Source organism: Neoarius graeffei, chromosome 16 (assembly GCF_027579695.1).
Source record: "Neoarius graeffei isolate fNeoGra1 chromosome 16, fNeoGra1.pri, whole genome shotgun sequence".
Lineage (NCBI taxonomy): Eukaryota > Metazoa > Chordata > Actinopteri > Siluriformes > Ariidae > Neoarius > Neoarius graeffei.
In genome coordinates, this window is record NC_083584.1 from 13170658 (window position 1) to 13189933 (window position 19276).

The 19276-nt window shown below is 47.7% G+C and overlaps 1 protein-coding gene across 3 annotated transcripts in view; it reads left to right on the plus strand.

The window, feature by feature from the left end:
* Nucleotides 1-19276, plus strand: part of LOC132900432 (adhesion G protein-coupled receptor E1) — a 76578-nt gene that overhangs the window by 17429 nt on the left and 39873 nt on the right. Inside the window, exons 5-8 of one of the 3 annotated variants that reach the window (XM_060942522.1) lie at nucleotides 5952-6104; nucleotides 11755-11907; nucleotides 12103-12146; nucleotides 16292-16357. In XM_060942522.1, the coding sequence (XP_060798505.1) occupies nucleotides 5952-6104; nucleotides 11755-11907; nucleotides 12103-12146; nucleotides 16292-16357 (416 nt within the window). The remainder of the gene's footprint in view (nucleotides 1-5951; nucleotides 6105-11754; nucleotides 11908-12102; nucleotides 12147-16291; nucleotides 16358-19276) is intronic. The other 2 variants (XM_060942523.1, XM_060942524.1) reach the window with 2 other exon arrangements.

Here is a 19276-nt window from a genome sequence, read left to right on the forward strand (position 1 = left end):
AAACTATGCTAAAACCAGGATGTCTTTACCAATTTTTGGCTAATAATCCTGAAACTTCTCTCAAACATCTACTCTTTTGTTTCCAGACACCGATGAGTGTGAGAACAACATCATCTGTGGTGTTAATGCTCAGTGCACCTGTTAGGGATTTGCTGGGATTCGAACCTGGTTCGTTGGTGTGATAATCCAGCAAACCCCCACTAGGCCACCAGGGGGATAACTCAAATGCAGAGGCGTGAGGCAGAAGTAGAAAAAGTATCAAACAACAGTTTATTTATACTATGTACAATATTTACAATCCGATGAAAAAACAAAAAAAAGAAAATCCAAAAGCTCAGAAGATAACTAAAATAAAAATATCCAAAGGTACAAAACAAAAGCCAAAAAACCAGAAAAGCAAAGTGCAAAACAAAGAACACGGTACAGAGGAAACTGGAGATAAACATAACAGCACAAAGACTCCGTGACAAGAGGACTGAACTCAGGGGTATAAATAGACAAACTAATTAAGGACACAGGTGAAGATAATTAGGCAATTAACACAAACACAAAACACAGGAACAGTGGCGGCCTCTAGAGGCCAAAATAAACACGACATGAAAAGGAAATAACAGCGGCCTCTAGAGGCCAAAACAGTCCTAGTCCTAACAGGACCCCCCCCTCTAGGAGCGTCTCCTGACGTTCCCAGGGCGATCCGGATGGGCCGAATGGAAGTCCCGACATAGTTCTTTATCAAGGACATCCCGAGCAGGAACCCAGCAGCGCTCCTCAGGACCATAGCCCTCCCAGTCCACCAGATATTGCAACCCGCCGCGGACCCGGCGGGAGTCAAGCAGGCGATTCACAGTGAACACAGTCTGCCCCTGGAAGATGCGGGGGGGTGGGGGGTTCCTAGGGGCAGGGGCATACGTAGACGTCAGTACGGGCCGTAACAGGGAAACATGGAAAGTGGGGTTGATCCTCAGAGTCCGGGGCAACTGGAGCCGGTAGGAGACAGGGTTCACCCTGCGCACCACCTTGAAGGGGCCAATGTAGCGAGGAGCAAGCTTGCGGTTCTCCACCCGCAGTGGAAGGTCCTTAGTGGACAGCCAAACACGCTGCCCAGGGCGGAAAGCGTGTGCAGGTCTTCTATGGCGGTTGGCCTGAGTCTGGTTGGTTCTGGAGGTCTGTATGAGGGTCTTCCTGACCTTGCTCCAGGTCTTGCGACACCGTCTCACATATTGGTTGACCGAGGGCACCCCCGCGTCCTCCTCCTGGTCCGGGAACAGAGGTGGCTGGAACCCGAATTGGCACTGGAATGGCGACAGCTTGGTGGCCGATGACTGCAGGGTGTTGTGGGCGTACTCCGCCCATGGCAGCCAGGTGCTCCACGATGTCGGGTTATCCATAGCCAGGCCTCGCAGGGTGGTTTCCAGGTCCTGGTTGAGCCTCTCCGTCTGACCATTGGACTGTGGGTGAAACCCAGAGGAGAGGCTGGCAGTGGCTCCGATGACCTTGCAGAACCCGTGCCACACTCGGGAGGAGAACTGGGGCCCTCGGTCTGAGACGATGTCCTGTGGAAGACCAAAGACTCGGAAGACATGATTAAACAAAAGTTTCGCAGTTTCAAGAGCAGAGGGGAGTTTGCACAGTGGTATGAAGCGGCAGGCCTTGGAGAATCTGTCAACTAAGACCAAAATGACCGTGTTACCTTGTGACTCAGGGAGACCCGTGATAAAGTCGACTGCCACGTGGGACCAGGGACGCCGGGGAATGGTCAGAGGATGCAGGAGACCCTGGGGACGCTGTCGTGGGTTCTTGGTTCTGGTGCAAACCTCACAGGACAGGACAAATGACCTTACTTCCTGCTCCATGTTAGGCCACCAGAAGTGTCTTTTCAGGAAGTCCAGGGTCCTCCGAGCTCCCGGGTGGGCGGTGAGAGGGGAAGAGTGACCCCACTGGAGAACCTTGGCCCGGGCTTGATGTGGGACGTACAAGAGGCCTGGTGGCCCCGTCCCAGGACCGGGGTCCTGGCGTTGGGCTCGTCGGACAGCCTCCTCAATACCCCAGCGGACAGGGGCCACAATCCGGGACACAGGGATAATAGGCCCGACTTCATTCTCCCTGTTAGTGGCAGAGAACAGTCTGGACAGTGCGTCAGGTTTGGTGTTCTTGGAGCCGGGGCGGTATGAGAGGGTGAAGTCAAATCGACTGAAAAACAGGGCCCACCTAGCCTGTCGAGGGTTCAGTCTCTTGGCTTGCTGGAGGTACTCCAGGTTCTTGTGGTCAGTCCAAACCAGGAATGGATGTTGTGCTCCCTCCAGCCAGTGCCTCCACTCCTCAAGGGCCAGTTTGACCGCTAGCAGTTCTCGATCCCCCACATCGTACCGGGACTCAGCAGGACTCAGGCGGTGGGAGAAGTAAGCGCAGGGGTGCAGCTTTCCTTCCGAACGTTGAGAGAGCACCGCGCCGACACCACTGTCCGAGGCGTCCACCTCCACGATGAATGGTTGGGAGGTGTCCGGGAGAACCAGAATGGGTGCCGTGCAGAAGCGGTCCTTGAGGTCTTTGAACGCCTTTTCTGCCTGAGGAGACCAGCCATAAGATCCACCTGTCCCTTTGGTGAAGTCTGACATGGGTGCTGCCACAGAACTGAAGTTCCTGATGAACTTGCGGTAGAAGTTAGCGAATCCTAAGAACCGCTGAACCTCCTTAACGGACTTGGGAGTAGGCCAATCCCGGACGGCCAGGGTCTTGGCAGGGTCCATTTGGAGTTGGCCTGTCCGTACAATAAATCCCAGAAAGGAGACCTCGGGAACATGAAATTCGCATTTCTGGGCCTTGGCGAACAGATTGTTCTGTAGCAGCCTCTGGAGAACCTGGCGGACATGGTGGCGGTGCTCCTGCACGGTCTTGGAAAAGATAAGGATGTCATCGAGGTAGACAAAAACGTATAGGTTAATCATGTCCCTTAAGACGTCGTTGATTAGGGCCTGAAAAACAGCTGGTGCGTTGGTGAGTCCGAAGGGCATCACCTGGTATTCGTAGTGCCCAGACGGGGTGTTAAAGGCAGTCTTCCACTCGTCTCCCTGTCGGATACGGATGAGGTGGTATGCGTTCCGTAGGTCCAACTTGGTGAAGACGGTGGCGCCTTGGAGCAGGTCGAAAGCTGTGGACATCAGCGGAAGGGGATATCGGTTGCGCACAGTGATCTTATTCAGGCCCCTGTAATCAATACATGGTCGGAGCCCCCCATCCTTCTTGCCGACAAAGAAGAAGCCGGCTCCAGCAGGTGAAGTGGAGGGTCGAATAAACCCAGAGACCAGGGCATCTTTGAGGTATTCCTCCATGGCCTTGCGTTCTGGCTGAGAGAGTGAAAACAGTCTGCCACGAGGAGGGGTAGTCCCAGGGAGCAAGTCGATGGCACAGTCGTAGGCCCGGTGCGGAGGAAGAACGGCGGCCCTGCTCTTGCTGAATACCTCCTTGAGATCCCAGTACTCTGTGGGAACTTGAGATAACTCGGTGAGATCAGGGGGCTCGGCAGGAGACACAGGAGAGCTAGAGAGCAGACAAGAGGCATGGCATGCAGGGCCCCATTCCACAACCTGGCTTGTTACCCAGTCTATGCGAGGGTTGTGGCGAGTAAGCCAAGGAAGGCCTAGAATAACTGGGAACTCAGGTGAAGGAATCAGGTGCAGGGATATTTCTTCCTTGTGACCTTGAGACTGGAGGAAAACTGGAGAAGTAACTTGGGTGACTCTTCCATCACCTAACGCTTGGCCATCGAGGGCAGACACAGACAGTGGGACTTCAAGAGGTGCAGTCGGAATATTGATGCTTTGGGCGAAGTGAATATCCATAAAGTTCCCAGCCGCCCCTGAGTCTATCAAAGCTTGACAAGAGTGGACAGACTCACCCCAGGAGATGGAGACCGGGATGTAGATTCCTTGGCCAGGGAGTCCGGGAGAGAGGGTAGGCCCCGTCACAACCCTCCCTCGGCTGGACGGGGCGGTCCTTTTCCCAAGAGTTCGGGACATGATGCTCGGAAGTGACCAGGTTTGCCACAGTAGATGCAGCACTTGTCCCTCCTTCTGCGCTCCCTCTCAGATGCGGAGAGGCGAGTACGACCCACTTGCATGGGTTCTGGACAGTCACTGAAGGAGGTAGACGGTCTCCAGGTAGAGGTAGGGAGGCTGGGGGGGCTCAAGGCTTGGTGGCGTTCTCTCATCCTGTTGTCCAGACGAATAGCATGTGAGATGAGGGTTTCGAGGTCACTTGGGCATCCAATAGAGGCCAGACCGTCCTTGATGGGGTCAGACAGACCATGGTGGAAGGCTGACACCAGGGCAGTCTCGTTCCATCCACTTACTGCTGCGAGTGTTCGGAACGAGATGGCGTAATCTGCGACGCTTCCTCCTTGCCGGATGGACATGAGCTTTCGGGCTGCGTCGGTACTGATGTCTGCCTGATCGAAGACCCGAAGCATCTCTTCAGAAAACAGCTGGAAATCAAAGCACTCAGGTCCCTGTCTTTGCCAGATAGCAGTAGCCCAGGCTCGCGCCTTACCAGCTAATAAGGTGATCACAAAGGCAATCTTGCGGCGATCCGTAGTGTAGGTGGTAGGCTGAAGCTCAAAGGTGAGTTGACACTGGGTAAGGAACTCTCGGCACTCACTGTGCTTGCCGTCATACCTCTGTGGTGCAGGAAGGCTGGGTTCGCGAGGTGAAGAAGGCAGCATTGCAGGAGGCACTGGAACAGGAGTGGGAGCTGGATCAGGAGCAGGAACTGGATCAGGAGCAGGAGATGCAGGCAGAGATGTCAGCTGTGCCAGGGTTTTCCCAATTTGCTGAAGCAGTTCCTCGTGGCGAGCGAGGGCCTCACGTTGGCTGGTGAGCGTACGTCCATGAGCGTCCATGGTTGCTCCGAAGCGTGTCAAAGCTGCCATAATTCCCTGAAGGTTGGCCGGGTAGACAGTTGAAGCAGCCTCTGCTGAGTCGGTCATGACGGAGTCTTTCTGTTAGGGATTTGCTGGGATTCGAACCTGGTTCGTTGGTGTGATAATCCAGCAAACCCCCACTAGGCCACCAGGGGGATAACTCAAATGCAGAGGCGTGAGGCGGAAGTAGAAAAAGTATCAAACAACAGTTTATTTATACTATGTACAATATTTACAATCCGATGAAAAAACAAAAAAAAGAAAATCCAAAAGCTCAGAAGATAACTAAAATAAAAATATCCAAAGGTACAAAACAAAAGCCAAAAAAACAGAAAAGCAAAGTGCAAAACAAAGAACACGGTACAGAGGAAACTGGAGATAAACATAACAGCACAAAGACTCCGTGACAAGAGGACTGAACTCAGGGGTATAAATAGACAAACTAATTAAGGACACAGGTGAAGATAATTAGGCAATTAACACAAACACAAAACACAGGAACAGTGGCGGCCTCTAGAGGCCAAAATAAACACGACATGAAAAGGAAATAACAGCGGCCTCTAGAGGCCAAAACAGTCCTAGTCCTAACAGCACCAACACCTTTGGCTCATATTACTGCATGTGTAATCCAGGTTTTGTGAACAGCAAAGGATGGGAAAAATTTAATGCAAGCCATGAACTTGCATGCAATGGTGAGGTGCTATGTGTTCATTGTTCTGCTTTGATTCTGCTCTATGATTGGTTTAAATGTATAGGAATTCTATAGAGTTTTATTTTACTCCAATGTTTCTTTAAAACGTGCAAATGTGATAATGCCTGTACCTGCAAACCACCTGAAAACCAAATATGTAGTGAGAATGCACTTTGCTGCAACATAGAAGGTGTTCAACAAATCAGTGTGTAACTGGGCACCAGATGAAATCTTGCAAAGTTAATCTCACAGATTAATATTCACAGATTTGTTTCTGTATTTTCACTGTATTAACGGTGCACTAAGGATTAACCTGAACCTTAGCTTCTGTTCTTTATCTCTCAGATAATGATGAATGTAGAGAGAATAAAACCATCTGTGGCTCAAATGCTGACTGCAGTAACATCGCTGGTTCCTATTACTGCACGTGTCATTCTGGGTTTGTAGCCAGCAACGGACAGGAGCAGTTTAATGCAAGCCAGAGCGTTACATGCAAAGGTGAGGGGGTGAATGAACTTGGGGGATAAAAGCAGCAAACAAGATGACTGGTGTATGGTGTAAATTTATGATGTGAAATGACAGTAGTAAGTTCACTTTCATGTCTAACCAATAGACAGGAATCACTGTGATGGTTTAGCAGAGATTTGTGAAAGACGTTTGTATACACTGTGTTAGGACTTGGACTGTTTTGGCCTCTAGAGGCCGCTGTTATTTCCTTTTCGTGTCTTGTTTATTTTGGCCTCTAGAGGCCGCCACTGTTCCTGTGTTTTGTGTTTTTGTTAATTGCCTGTTAGTCCTAATTATCTTCACCTGTGTCCTTAATTAGTTTGTGTATTTATACCCCTGAGTTCAGTCCTCTTGTCACGGAGTCTTTGTGCTGTTATGTTTATCTCCAGTTTCCTTTGTACTGTGTTTTGTGGATCTTCTGAGCTTTTGCATTTTTGCCTTTTTCTTTTTGAATTATACTCTTTGTTTTTGTTTTTTTGTTTTGCCCTGGATTGTATATAGTGTACATAGTATAAATAAACCTTTTGTTACTTTTTCTACTTCCGCCTCACGCCTCTGCATTTGAGTCATTCCCCTGGTGGCCTAGTGGGGGTTTGCTGGATCATCACACCAACGAACCAGGTTCGAATCCCAGCAAAACCCTAACAGAAAGACTCCGTCATGACCGACTCAGCAGAGGCTGCTTCAACTGTCTACCCGGCCAACCTTCAGGGAATTATGGCAGCTTTGACACGCTTCGGAGCGACCATGGACGCTCATGGAAGTACGCTCACCAGCCAACGTGAGGCCCTTGCTCGCCACGAGGAACTGCTTCAGCAAATTGGGAAAACCCTGGCACAGCTGACATCTCTGCCTGCATCTCCTGCTCCTGATCTAGTTCCTGCTCCTGATCCAGCTCCCACTCCTGCTCCAGTGCCTCCTGCCATGCTGCCTTCTTCACCTCGCGAACCCAGCCTTCCTGCACCACAGAGGTATGACGGCAAGCACAGTGAGTGCCGAGAGTTCCTTACCCAGTGTCAACTCACCTTTGAGCTTCAGCCTACCACCTACACTACGGATCGCCGCAAGATTGCCTTTGTGATCACCTTATTAGCTGGTAAGGCGCGAGCCTGGGCTACTGCTATCTGGCAAAGACAGGGACCTGAGTGCTTTGATTTCCAGCTGTTTTCTGAAGAGATGCTTCGGGTCTTCGATCAGGCAGACATCAGTACCGACGCAGCCCGAAAGCTCATGTCCATCCGGCAAGGAGGAAGCGTCGCAGATTACGCCATCTTGTTCCGAACACTCGCAGCAGTAAGTGGATGGAACGAGACTGCCCTGGTGTCAGCCTTCCACCATGGTCTGTCTGACCCCATCAAGGACGGTCTGGCCTCTATTGGATGCCCAAGTGACCTCGAAACCCTCATCTCACATGCTATTCGTCTGGACAACAGGATGAGAGAACGCCACCAAGCCTTGAGCCCCCCCAGCCTCCCTACCTCTACCTGGAGACCGTCTACCTCCTTCAGTGACTGTCCAGAACCCATGCAAGTGGGTCGTACTCGCCTCTCCGCATCTGAGAGGGAGCGCAGAAGGAGGGACAAGTGCTGCATCTACTGTGGCAAGCCTGGTCACTTCCGAGCATCATGTCCCGAACTCTTGGGAAAAGGACCGCCCCGTCCAGCTGAGGGAGGGTTGTGACGGGGCCTACCCTCTCTCCCGGACTCCCTGGCCAAGGAATCTACATCCCGGTCTCCATCTCCTGGGGTGAGTCTGTCCACTCTTGTCAAGCTTTGATAGACTCAGGGGCGGCTGGGAACTTTATGGATATTCACTTCGCCCAAAGCATCAAGATACCTACTGCACCTCTTGAAGTCCCTCTGTCTGTGTCTGCCCTCGATGGCCAAGCGTTAGGTGATGGAAGAGTCACCCAAGTTACTTCTCCAGTCTTCCTCCAGTCTCAAGGTCACAAGGAAGAAATATCCCTGCACCTGATTCCTTCACCTGAGTTCCCAGTTGTTCTAGGCCTTCCTTGGCTTACTCGCCACAACCCTCGCATAGACTGGGTAACAAGCCAGGTTGTGGAATGGGGCCCTGCATGCCATGCCTCTTGTCTGCTCTCTAGCTCTCCTGTGTCTCCTGCCGAGCCCCCTGATCTCACCGAGTTATCTCAAGTTCCCACAGAGTACTGGGATCTCAAGGAGGTATTCAGCAAGAGCAGGGCCGCCGTTCTTCCTCCGCACCGGGCCTACGACTGTGCCATCGATTTGCTCCCTGGGACTACCCCTCCTCGTGGCAGACTGTTTTCCCTCTCTCAGCCAGAACGCAAGGCTATGGAGGAATACCTCAAAGACGCCCTGGTCTCTGGGTTCATTCGACCCTCCACCTCACCTGCTGGTGCCGGCTTCTTCTTTGTCGGCAAGAAGGATGGGGGGCTTCGACCATGTATTGACTACAGGGGCCTGAACAAGATCACTGTGCGCAACCGATATCCCCTTCCGCTGATGTCCACTGCTTTCGACCTGCTCCAAGGCGCCACCGTCTTCACCAAGTTGGACCTACGGAACGCATACCACCTCATCCGTATCCGACAGGGAGACGAGTGGAAGACTGCCTTTAACACCCCATCTGGGCACTACGAATACCAGGTGATGCCCTTTGGACTCACCAACGCACCAGCTGTTTTTCAGGCCCTAATCAACGACGTCTTAAGGGACATGATTAACCTGTACGTCTTTGTCTACCTCGATGACATCCTTATCTTTTCCAAGACCGTGCAGGAGCACCGCCACCATGTCCGCCAGGTTCTCCAGAGGCTGCTACAGAACAATCTGTTCGCCAAGGCCCAGAAATGCGAATTTCATGTTCCCAAGGTCTCCTTTCTGGGATTTATTGTACGGACAGGCCAACTCCAAATGGACCCTGCCAAGACCCTGGCCGTCCGGGACTGGCCTACTCCCAAGTCCGTTAAGGAGGTTCAGCGGTTCTTAGGATTCGCTAACTTCTACCGCAAGTTCATCAGGAACTTCAGTTCTGTGGCAGCACCCATGTCAGACCTCACCAAAGGGACAGGTGGATCTTATGGCTGGTCTCCTCAGGCAGAAAAGGCATTCAAAGACCTCAAGGCCCGCTTCTGCACGGCACCCATTCTGGTCCTCCCGGACACCTCCCAACCATTCATCGTGGAGGTGGACGCCTCGGACAGTGGTGTCGGCGCGGTACTCTCTCAACGTTCGGAAGGAAAGCTGCACCCCTGCGCTTACTTCTCCCACCGCCTGAGTCCTGCGGAGTCCCGGTACGATGTGGGGGATCGAGAACTGTTAGCGGTCAAACTGGCCCTTGAGGAGTGGAGGCACTGGCTGGAGGGAGCGCAACATCCATTCCTGGTTTGGACTGACCACAAGAACCTGGAGTACCTCCAGCAAGCCAAGAGACTGAACCCTCGACAGGCTAGGTGGGCCCTGTTTTTCAGTCGGTTTGACTTCACCCTCTCGTACCGTCCCGGCTCCAAGAACACCAAACCTGACGCACTGTCCAGGCTGTTCTCTGCCACTAACAGGGAGAATGAAGTCAGGCCTATTATCCCGGTGTCCCGGATTGTGGCCCCTGTCCGCTGGGGTATTGAGGAGGCTGTTCGACGAGCCCAACGCCAGGACCCCGGTCCTGGGACGGGGCCACCGGGCCTCTTGTATGTCCCAGATCAAGCCCGGGCCAAGGTTCTCCAGTGGGGTCACTCTTCCCCTCTCACCGCCCACCCGGGAGCTCGGAGGACCCTGGACTTCCTGAAAAGACGCTTCTGGTGGCCTAACATGGAGCAGGAAGTAAGGTCATTTGTCCTGTCCTGTGAGGTTTGCACCAGAACCAAGAACCCACGACAGCGTCCCCAGGGTCTCCTGCATCCTCTGACCATTCCCCGGCGTCCCTGGTCCCACGTGGCAGTCGACTTCATCACGGGTCTCCCTGAGTCACAAGGTAACATGGTCATTTTGGTCATTGTTGACAGATTCTCCAAGGCCTGCCGCTTCATACCTCTGTGCAAACTCCCCTCTGCTCTTGAAACAGCGAAACTTATATTTAATCATGTCTTCCGAGTCTTTGGTCTTCCACAGGACATCGTCTCAGACCGAGGGCCCCAGTTCTCCTCCCGAGTGTGGCACGGGTTCTGCAAGGTCATCGGAGCCACTGCCAGCCTCTCCTCTGGGTTTCACCCACAGTCCAATGGTCAGACGGAGAGGCTCAACCAGGACCTGGAAACCACCCTGCGAGGCCTGGCTATGGATAACCCGACTTCGTGGAGCACCTGGCTGCCATGGGCAGAGTACGCCCACAACACTCTGCAGTCATCGGCCACCAAGCTGTCACCATTCCAGTGCCAATTCGGGTTCCAGCCACCTCTGTTCCCGGACCAGGAGGAGGACGCGGGGGTGCCCTCGGTCAACCAATATGTGAGACGGTGTCGCAAGACCTGGAGCAAGGTCAGGAAGACCCTCATACAGACCTCCAGAACCAACCAGACTCAGGCCAACCGCCACAGAAGACCTGCACACACTTTCCGCCCTGGGCAGCGGGTTTGGCTGTCCACTAAGGACCTTCCACTGCGGGTGGAGAACCGCAAGCTTGCTCCTCGCTACATTGGCCCCTTCAAGGTGGTGCGCAGGGTGAACCCTGTCTCCTACCGGCTCCAGTTGCCCCGGACTCTGAGGATCAACCCCACTTTCCATGTTTCCCTGTTGCGGCCTGTTCTGACGTCTACGTATGCCCCTGCCCCTAGGAACCCCCCACCCCCCCGCATCTTCCAGGGGCAGACTGTGTTCACTGTGCATCGCCTGCTTGACTCCCGCCGGGTCCGCGGCGGGTTGCAATATCTGGTGGACTGGGAGGGCTATGGTCCTGAGGAGCGCTGCTGGGTTCCTGCTCGGGATGTCCTCGATAAAGAACTGTGTCGGGACTTCCATTCGGCCCATCCGGATCGCCCTGGGAACGTCAGGAGACGCTCCTAGGGGGGGGGGTCCTGTTAGGACTTGGACTGTTTTGGCCTCTAGAGGCCGCTGTTATTTCCTTTTCGTGTCTTGTTTATTTTGGCCTCTAGAGGCCGCCACTGTTCCTGTGTTTTGTGTTTTTGTTAATTGCCTGTTAGTCCTAATTATCTTCACCTGTGTCCTTAATTAGTTTGTGTATTTATACCCCTGAGTTCAGTCCTCTTGTCACGGAGTCTTTGTGCTGTTATGTTTATCTCCAGTTTCCTTTGTACTGTGTTTTGTGGATCTTCTGAGCTTTTGCATTTTTGCCTTTTTCTTTTTGAATTATACTCTTTGTTTTTGTTTTTTTGTTTTGCCCTGGATTGTATATAGTGTACATAGTATAAATAAACCTTTTGTTACTTTTTCTACTTCCGCCTCACGCCTCTGCATTTGAGTCATTCCCCTGGTGGCCTAGTGATAATACCTGTACCTGCAAACCACCTGAAAACCCAATATGCAGTGAGAATGCACTTTGCACTTTGCTGCAACACAAAAGGTGTTCAACAAATCAGTGTGTAACTGGGCACCAGATGAAATCTCGCAAAGTTAATCTCACAGATTAATATTCACCGATTTGTTTCCTGTATTAACAGTGCACTAAGGATAAACCTGAACCTCAGCTTCTGTTCTTTTTCTCTCAGACATTAATGAATGTAGCATGAACAAAACCATCTGTGGCTCGAATGCTAACTGCAATAACATCCCTGGTTCCTATTCCTGCACGTGTCATTCTGGGTTTGTGGCCAGCAACGGACAGAAGCAGTTTAATGCTAGCCAAGAAGTTAAATGCAATGGTGAGGTGTGAAGCAAGATTCCATTTATTTGCATTATTGCTCTGTAGTCCATTAATTCAGTAAGGAATAAAACACCTGGGATCAAGCTGGTATAGGAAACTTTACATATTACATAATACCTAGAGTTTGTAACCGTATGTCTGAAAAAAAAATTCATATTACCTCTATGATATTTATGATCTGTTTTCCCTGTAGAACTGAAATGTGACAGACTTCGCGGTGAAAACTTAGCTGAGGAGGTATGTATACATTAAAAAAAAAACACCCTATCCTGGTACTGTACATATCACCATGGGCGTAGCGGACGCGGGGTACATGTCCCCCGCACTTCCCGTATTTGTGCCCTCTGTCCCCCGCACTTTTTACAGCCATTACAACCACTCAATTCATTTTTAACATGTGGAAACGCATTTTTCTGAGCCGCCTCTAAACGCATCATGAGCAGGCGGAGCTAAGGCGGCAAACAAACACCGCTGTCGTGTGTGATCAGAGACGCTTTAGAAAATATTATATGAGTATCTTTGGTATGATTCAGATCTGGGCAGTGCTTCTATATGTTCAGCAAACCAGCAAAGAGGCTAAAGACTTTAGACAGTTTTTTCCAAACAAACCGTGCAAGTTGAGTAATGCTGTTGAATGTAGATAATGTTGAGCTAAAAGATGACAAATAGATGTCAATTTAGTTAGTTAAGCTAGCTAGCTAACTTAGAGGCAGTAGTAACTAGTTACATTTACTCCGTTACATTTATTTGAGTGACTTTTTGGATAAACTGTACTCTTAAGAGTTGTTTTGTTGCAAAATACATTTTACTTTTACAACCCCGATTCCAAAAAAGTTGGGACAAAGGACAAATTGTAAATAAAAACGGAATGCAATAATTTACAAATCTCAAAAACTGATATTGTATTTACAATAGAACATAGACAACATATCAAATGTCAAAAGTGAGACATTTTGAAATTTCATGCCAAATATTGGCTCATTTGAAATTTCATGACAGCAACACATCTCAAAAAAGTTGGGACAGGGGCAATAAGAGGCTGGAAAAGTTAAAGGGACAAAAAAGGAACAGCTGGAGGACCAAATTGCAACTCATTAGGTCAATTGGCAATAGTCATTAACATGACTGGGTATAAAAAGAGCATCTTGGAGTGGCAGCGGCTCTCAGAAGTAAAGATGGGAAGAGGATCACCAATCCCCCTAATTCTGCACCGACAAATAGTGGAGCAATATCAGAAAGGAGTTCGACAGTGTAAAATTGCAGAGTTTGAACATATCATCATCTACAGTGCATAATATCATCTAAAGATTCAGAGAATCTGGAAGAATCTCTGTGCGTAAGGGTCAAGGCCGGAAAACCATACTGGGTGCCCGTGATCTTCGGGCCCTTAGATGGCACTGCATCACATACAGGCATGCTTCTCACAGGCGCAGATGGGGGGGGGGGGGGGGATTCGTCCCACCCAGATTTAAATTCACCTTGTTCGGTCCCCCCCCCACTTATAGGGAGGAAAAACCGTCTATGCTGTCTTTCTTTGCATAAGGCAAACCTCACGGAAAAATCAAAAGACTAATTACCATTCGGTTTATTGAGGTGCACAGCAGTACAGACGTAGATGCAACTGCGCAGACTGCACAGGTTGCGAGCTCAAGCTTGGTTGCTATGGTTACCCACAACAAGTTTGACAGGCATATCAGGGACAGCGCCTCCTAGTTCAGGACCCCAACACGGCATGATGAAGGGTGCCAAAAGGCAGAAAACGATTGCATCGTTTTTTCAAAAAAAAAAAAAAACGACTGTAAGTAAACTGTGCCTTACTTTATCATATCACCTTGCAATTTTTTGATAGTCTGTTCAAAGTAATGTCGTAGTGAAAGTAAAATCGTACGGAGTAGAGATGCCTTTCTGGTAGCCTCCTTCTTTCGGTGGTAGCCTGTAGATACAGTGCTCAGAAGGCAGTTTTAATGTTTAATCTGGCGTTCCCTGCCATAATTTCAGCGAGCATATTGTTTCATAAGGAAACTTTGCGAAGAGTTGTTGACTGACTGCCGCTCACGCAACACACAGGCATAGTTAGAAAGTCAGGATGCACTGGTTTACACTTTACACACACACACGTAGCCCAGCCTCTCGCTATGTTTAACAGTTGGAACTTAGCGGTTTTAAAACTAGTTTTGGAGTTTTGCAATTTCTGTGCGTGATGATAATGTGTAAACTTTGGATTTCCATAGGCTATGTTAAAATGTTATCATTGTCCTGGCCTGCAGGTAGTTCCTGGTGATGGCAGTGAGGGAGGTGAAATAACATGTATACACACTACCGTTCAAAAGTTTGGGGTCACCCAGACAATTTTGTGTTTTCCATGAAAAGTCACACTTTTATTTACCACCATAAGTTGTAAAATGACTTGTCCAGGGTGTACCCCGCCTTTCGCCTGTAGTCAGCTGGGATAGGCTCCAGCTTGCCTGCGACCCTGTAGAAGGATAAAGCGGCTAGAGATAATGAGGTGAGAATGAGAAGTTGTAAAATGAATAGAAAATATAGTCAAGACATTTTTCTGGCCATTTTGAGCATTTAATCAACTCCACAAATGTGATGCTCCAGAAACTCAATCTGCTCAAAGGAAGGTCAGTTTTATAGCTTCTCTAAAGAGCTCAACTGTTTTCAGCTGTGCTAACATGATTGTACAAGGGTTTTCTAATCATCCATTAGCCTTCTGAGGCAATGAGCAAACACATTGTACCATTAGAACACTGGAGTGAGAGTTGCTGGAAATGGGCCTCTATACACCTATGGAGATATTGCACCAAAAACCAGACATTTGCAGCTAGAATAGTCATTTACCACATTAGCAATGTATAGAGTGTATTTCTGATTAGTTTAAAGTGATCTTCATTGAAAAGAACAGTGCTTTTCTTTCAAAAATAAGGACATTTCAAAGTGACCCCAAACTTTTGAATGGTAGTATATATATATATATATATATATATATATATATATATATATATATATATATACACACACACACACACACATACATGCATACACAAAATGGAATCATTTGCTGACAGCTCAGTCCCCCCCAGTTCAAAAATCCTATCTGCGCCCCTGATGCTTCTGTATTGGAAATCACAAAATGGGCTCAGGAATATTTCCAGAGAACATTATCTGTGAACACAATTTACCATGCCATCCGCCGTTGCCAGCTAAAACTCTATAGTTCAAAGAAGAAGCCGTATCTAAACATGATCCAGAAGCGCAGACGTCTTCTCTGGGCCAAGGCTCATTTAAAATGGACTGTGGCAAAGTGGAAAACTGTTCTGTGGTCAGACGAATCAAAATTTGAAGTTCTTTATGGAAATCAGGGACGCCGTGTCATTCGGACTAAAGAGGAGAAGGACGACCCAAGTTATCATCAGCGCTCAGTTCAGAAGCCTGCATCTCTGATGGTATGGGGTTGCATTAGTGCGTATGGCATGGGCAGCTTACACATCTGGAAAGACGCCATCAATGCTGAAAGGTATATCCAGGTTCTAGAGCAACATATGCTCCCATCCAGATGACGTCTCTTTCAGGGAAGATCTTGTATTTTCCAACATGACAATGCCAAACCACATACTGCATCAATTACAGCATCATGGCTGCGTAGAAGAAGGGTCCGGGTACTGAACTGGCCAGCCTGCAGTCCAGATCTTTCACCCATAGAAAACATTTGGCGCATCATAAAATGGAAGATACGACAAAAAAGACCTAAGACAGTTGAGCAACTAGAATCCTACATTAGACAAGAGCGGGTTAACATTCCTATCCCTAAACTTGAGCAACTTGTCTCCTCAGTCCCCAGACGTTTACAGACTGTTGTAAAGAGAAAAGGGGATGTCTCACAGTGGTAAACATGGCCTTGTCCCAACTTTTTTGAGATGTGGTGTTGTCATGAAATTTAAAATCACCTAATTTTTCTCTTTAAATGATACATTTTCTCAGTTTAAACATTTGATATGTCGTCTATGTTCTATTCCGAATAAAATATGGAATTTTGAAACTTCCACATCATTGCATTCCGTTTTTATTTACAATTTGTACTTTGTCCCAACTTTTTTGGAATCAGGGTTGTACTTGAGTAATATTATTCTAAAGTAACAATAGTCTTACTTGAGTAACGTTACTATTTTGGCTAGTCTAAGATTACTCACTTCTGGGTAGAAAATAAGAATATAAATGTATGTATGTTCCTTTGGCTGTTATTTTTGTAAAGATTTAATTTATTTTTGTGGTAGTTAAAGTTTAAAGTACATGAATTTGCTGATTATTATTACTGTATTCCTAATTCTATTTCAAAATGTTGCTTTCCACATATTTTTTAATCTTTATTGCCACAATAGAAAGAGCAGGGTGAGAGAGGAGACAGTGGACCAGAGGCCAACAGGGATGATTATGCAGGGTCACAGGTGAGAAGAGAATATAACTAGCTATGTCACTACTACTATTCTTAATTCTATTTATAAATTTTACTTTATACATTTATAGGTTTTGACTTTAGATTTGATAGTATATCATTTTAAAGAACTAAAGTCGGTTCCCTGGTGCTGTGCTGTTTGTGGTTATGTGGTTCTTTAGCTGCTAAGGAGAGGTGCAACTGAATGCGAGAGGATGATAAGTCATTCAATAGACCTCTGAACAATTTGTCCCCCTCACTTCTAAAATGATGGCTACGCCCCTGCATATCACCATTCCTAGAGCTGCCAGTGAGCAGTGGGTACAGTGTCTTGCAAAAGTACAACCCCGATTCCAGAAAAGTTGGGACAAAGTACAAATTGTAAATAAAAACAGAATGCAATAATTTACAAATCTCAAAAACTGATATATTCACAATAGAACATAGACAACATATCAAATGTTGAAAGTGAGACATTTTTAAATTTCATGCCAAATATTGGCTCATTTGAAATTTCATGACAGCAACACATCTCAAAAAAGTTGGGACGGGGCAATAAGAGGCTGGAAAAGTTAAAGGTACAAAAAAGGAACAGCTGGAGGACCAAATTGCAACTCATTAGGTCAACTGGCAATAGGTCATTAACATGACTGGGCATAAAAAGAGCATCTTGGAGTGGCAGCGGCTCTCAGAAGTAAAGATGGGAAGAGGATCACCAATCCCCCTAATTCTGCGCCGACAAATACTGGAGCAATATCAGAAAGGAGTTCGACAGTGTAAAATTGCAAAGAGTTTGAACATGTCATCATCTACAGTGCATAATATCATCAAAAGATTTAGAGAATCTGGAAGAATCTCTGTGCGTAAGGGTCAAGGCCGGAAAACCATACTGGGTGCCCGTGATCTTCGGGCCCTTAGACGGCACTGCATCACATACAGGCATGCTTCTGTATTGGAAATCACAAAATGGGCTCAGGAATATTTCCAGAGAACATTATCTGTGAACACAATTCACCGTGCCATCCGCCGTTACCAGCTAAAACTCTATAGTTCAAAGGAGAAGCCGTATCTAAACATGATCCAGAAGTGCAGACGTCTTCTCTGGGCCAAGGCTCATTTAAAATGGACTGTGGCAAAGTGGGAAACCGTTCTGTGGTCAGACGAATCAAAATTTGAAGTTCTTTATGGAAATCAGGGACGCCGTGTCATTCGGACTAAAGAGGAGAAGAACGACCCAAGTTGTTATCAGTGCTCAGTTCAGAAGCCTGCATCTCTGATGGTATGGGGTTGCATTAGTGCATGTGGCATGGGCATCTTACACATCTGGAAAGACACCATCAATGCTGAAAGGTATATCCAGGTTCTAGAGCAACATATGCTCCCATCCAGATGACGTCTCTTTCAGGGAAGATCTTGTATTTTCCAACATGACAATGCCAAACCACATACTGCATCAATTACAGCATCATGGCTGCGTAGAAGAAGGGTCCGGGTACTGAACTGGCCAGCCTGCAGTCCAGATCTTTCACCCATAGAAAACATTTGGCACATCATAAAATGGAAGATACGACAAAAAAGACCTAAGACAGTTGAGCAACTAGAATCCTACATTAGACAAGAATGGGTTAACATTCCTATCCCTAAACTTGAGCAACTTGTCTCCTCAGTCCCCAGACGTTTACAGACTGTTGTAAAGAGAAAAGGGGATGTCTCACAGTGGTAAACATGGCCTTGTCCCAACTTTTTTGAGATGTGTTGTTGTCATGAAATTTAAAATCACCTATTTTTTCTCTTTAAATGATACATTTTCTCAGTTTAAACATTTGATGTGTCATCTATGTTCTATTCTGAATAAAATATGGAATTTTAAAACTTCCACATCATTGCATTCTGTTTTTATTTACAATTTGTACTTTGTCCCAACTTTTTTGGAATTGGGGTTGTACTCATCTCCCTTTGTGTTTGTCCTGTTTTGTCGCATTAAAAGCTGGAATTAAAATGGATTTTTGGAGAGTTAGCACCATTTGATTTACACAACATGCCTACCACTTTAAAGGTGCAAATTATTGTTTTATTGTGACACAAACAATAATTAAGATGAAAAAACAGAAATCTGGATTGGAAGGTATTCACCCCCTTTCATATGAAACCCCTAAATAAGAGCTGGTCTAACCAATTCACTTCATAAGTCACAACAAACAGATGCAACAAAAACACCAAAGGTAACACTGAAGGAGCTGCAAAGATCCACAGCGGAGATGGGAGTATCTGTCCATAGGACCACTTTAAGCCATACACTCCACAGAGCAGAGCTTTATGGAAGAGTGGCCAGAAAAAAGTCATTGCTGAAGAAAACACATTTGGTGTTTGCCTAACATCATGTGGCAGACTCTCCAAACACATGGAAGAAGATTCTTTGGTTAAATGAGACTAGAATTGATCTTTTTGGCCATTGTGGGAAATGCCATGTGTGACGTAAACCTAACACGCTGAGAACACCATTCCTACAGTGAAGCATGGTGGTGGCAGCATCATGCTGTGGGGATGTTTTTCATCTGCAGGGACAGGAAAGCTGGTTAGGACTGAAGGAAAGATGGATGGCACTAAATACAGGGCAATTCTGGAGGAAATCCTGTTTGAGTCAGCCAGAGGTTTGGGATTGGGACGAAGGTTCACGTTCCAGCAGGACATTGACCCTAAACATACTGCTAAATCTACACTGCAGTGGTTTAAAGAGAAACATTGAAATGTCTTGGAATGGCCTAATCAAAGCTCAGACCTCAATCCAATTGAGGATCTGTGGCATAACTTGAAGATTGCTGTACACCAACGCAACCCATCTAACTTGAAGGAGTTGGAGCAGTTTAGCCTTGAGGAATGGGCAAAAATCCCAGTGGCTAGCTGTGCTAAGCTAATAGAGACATACCCCAAG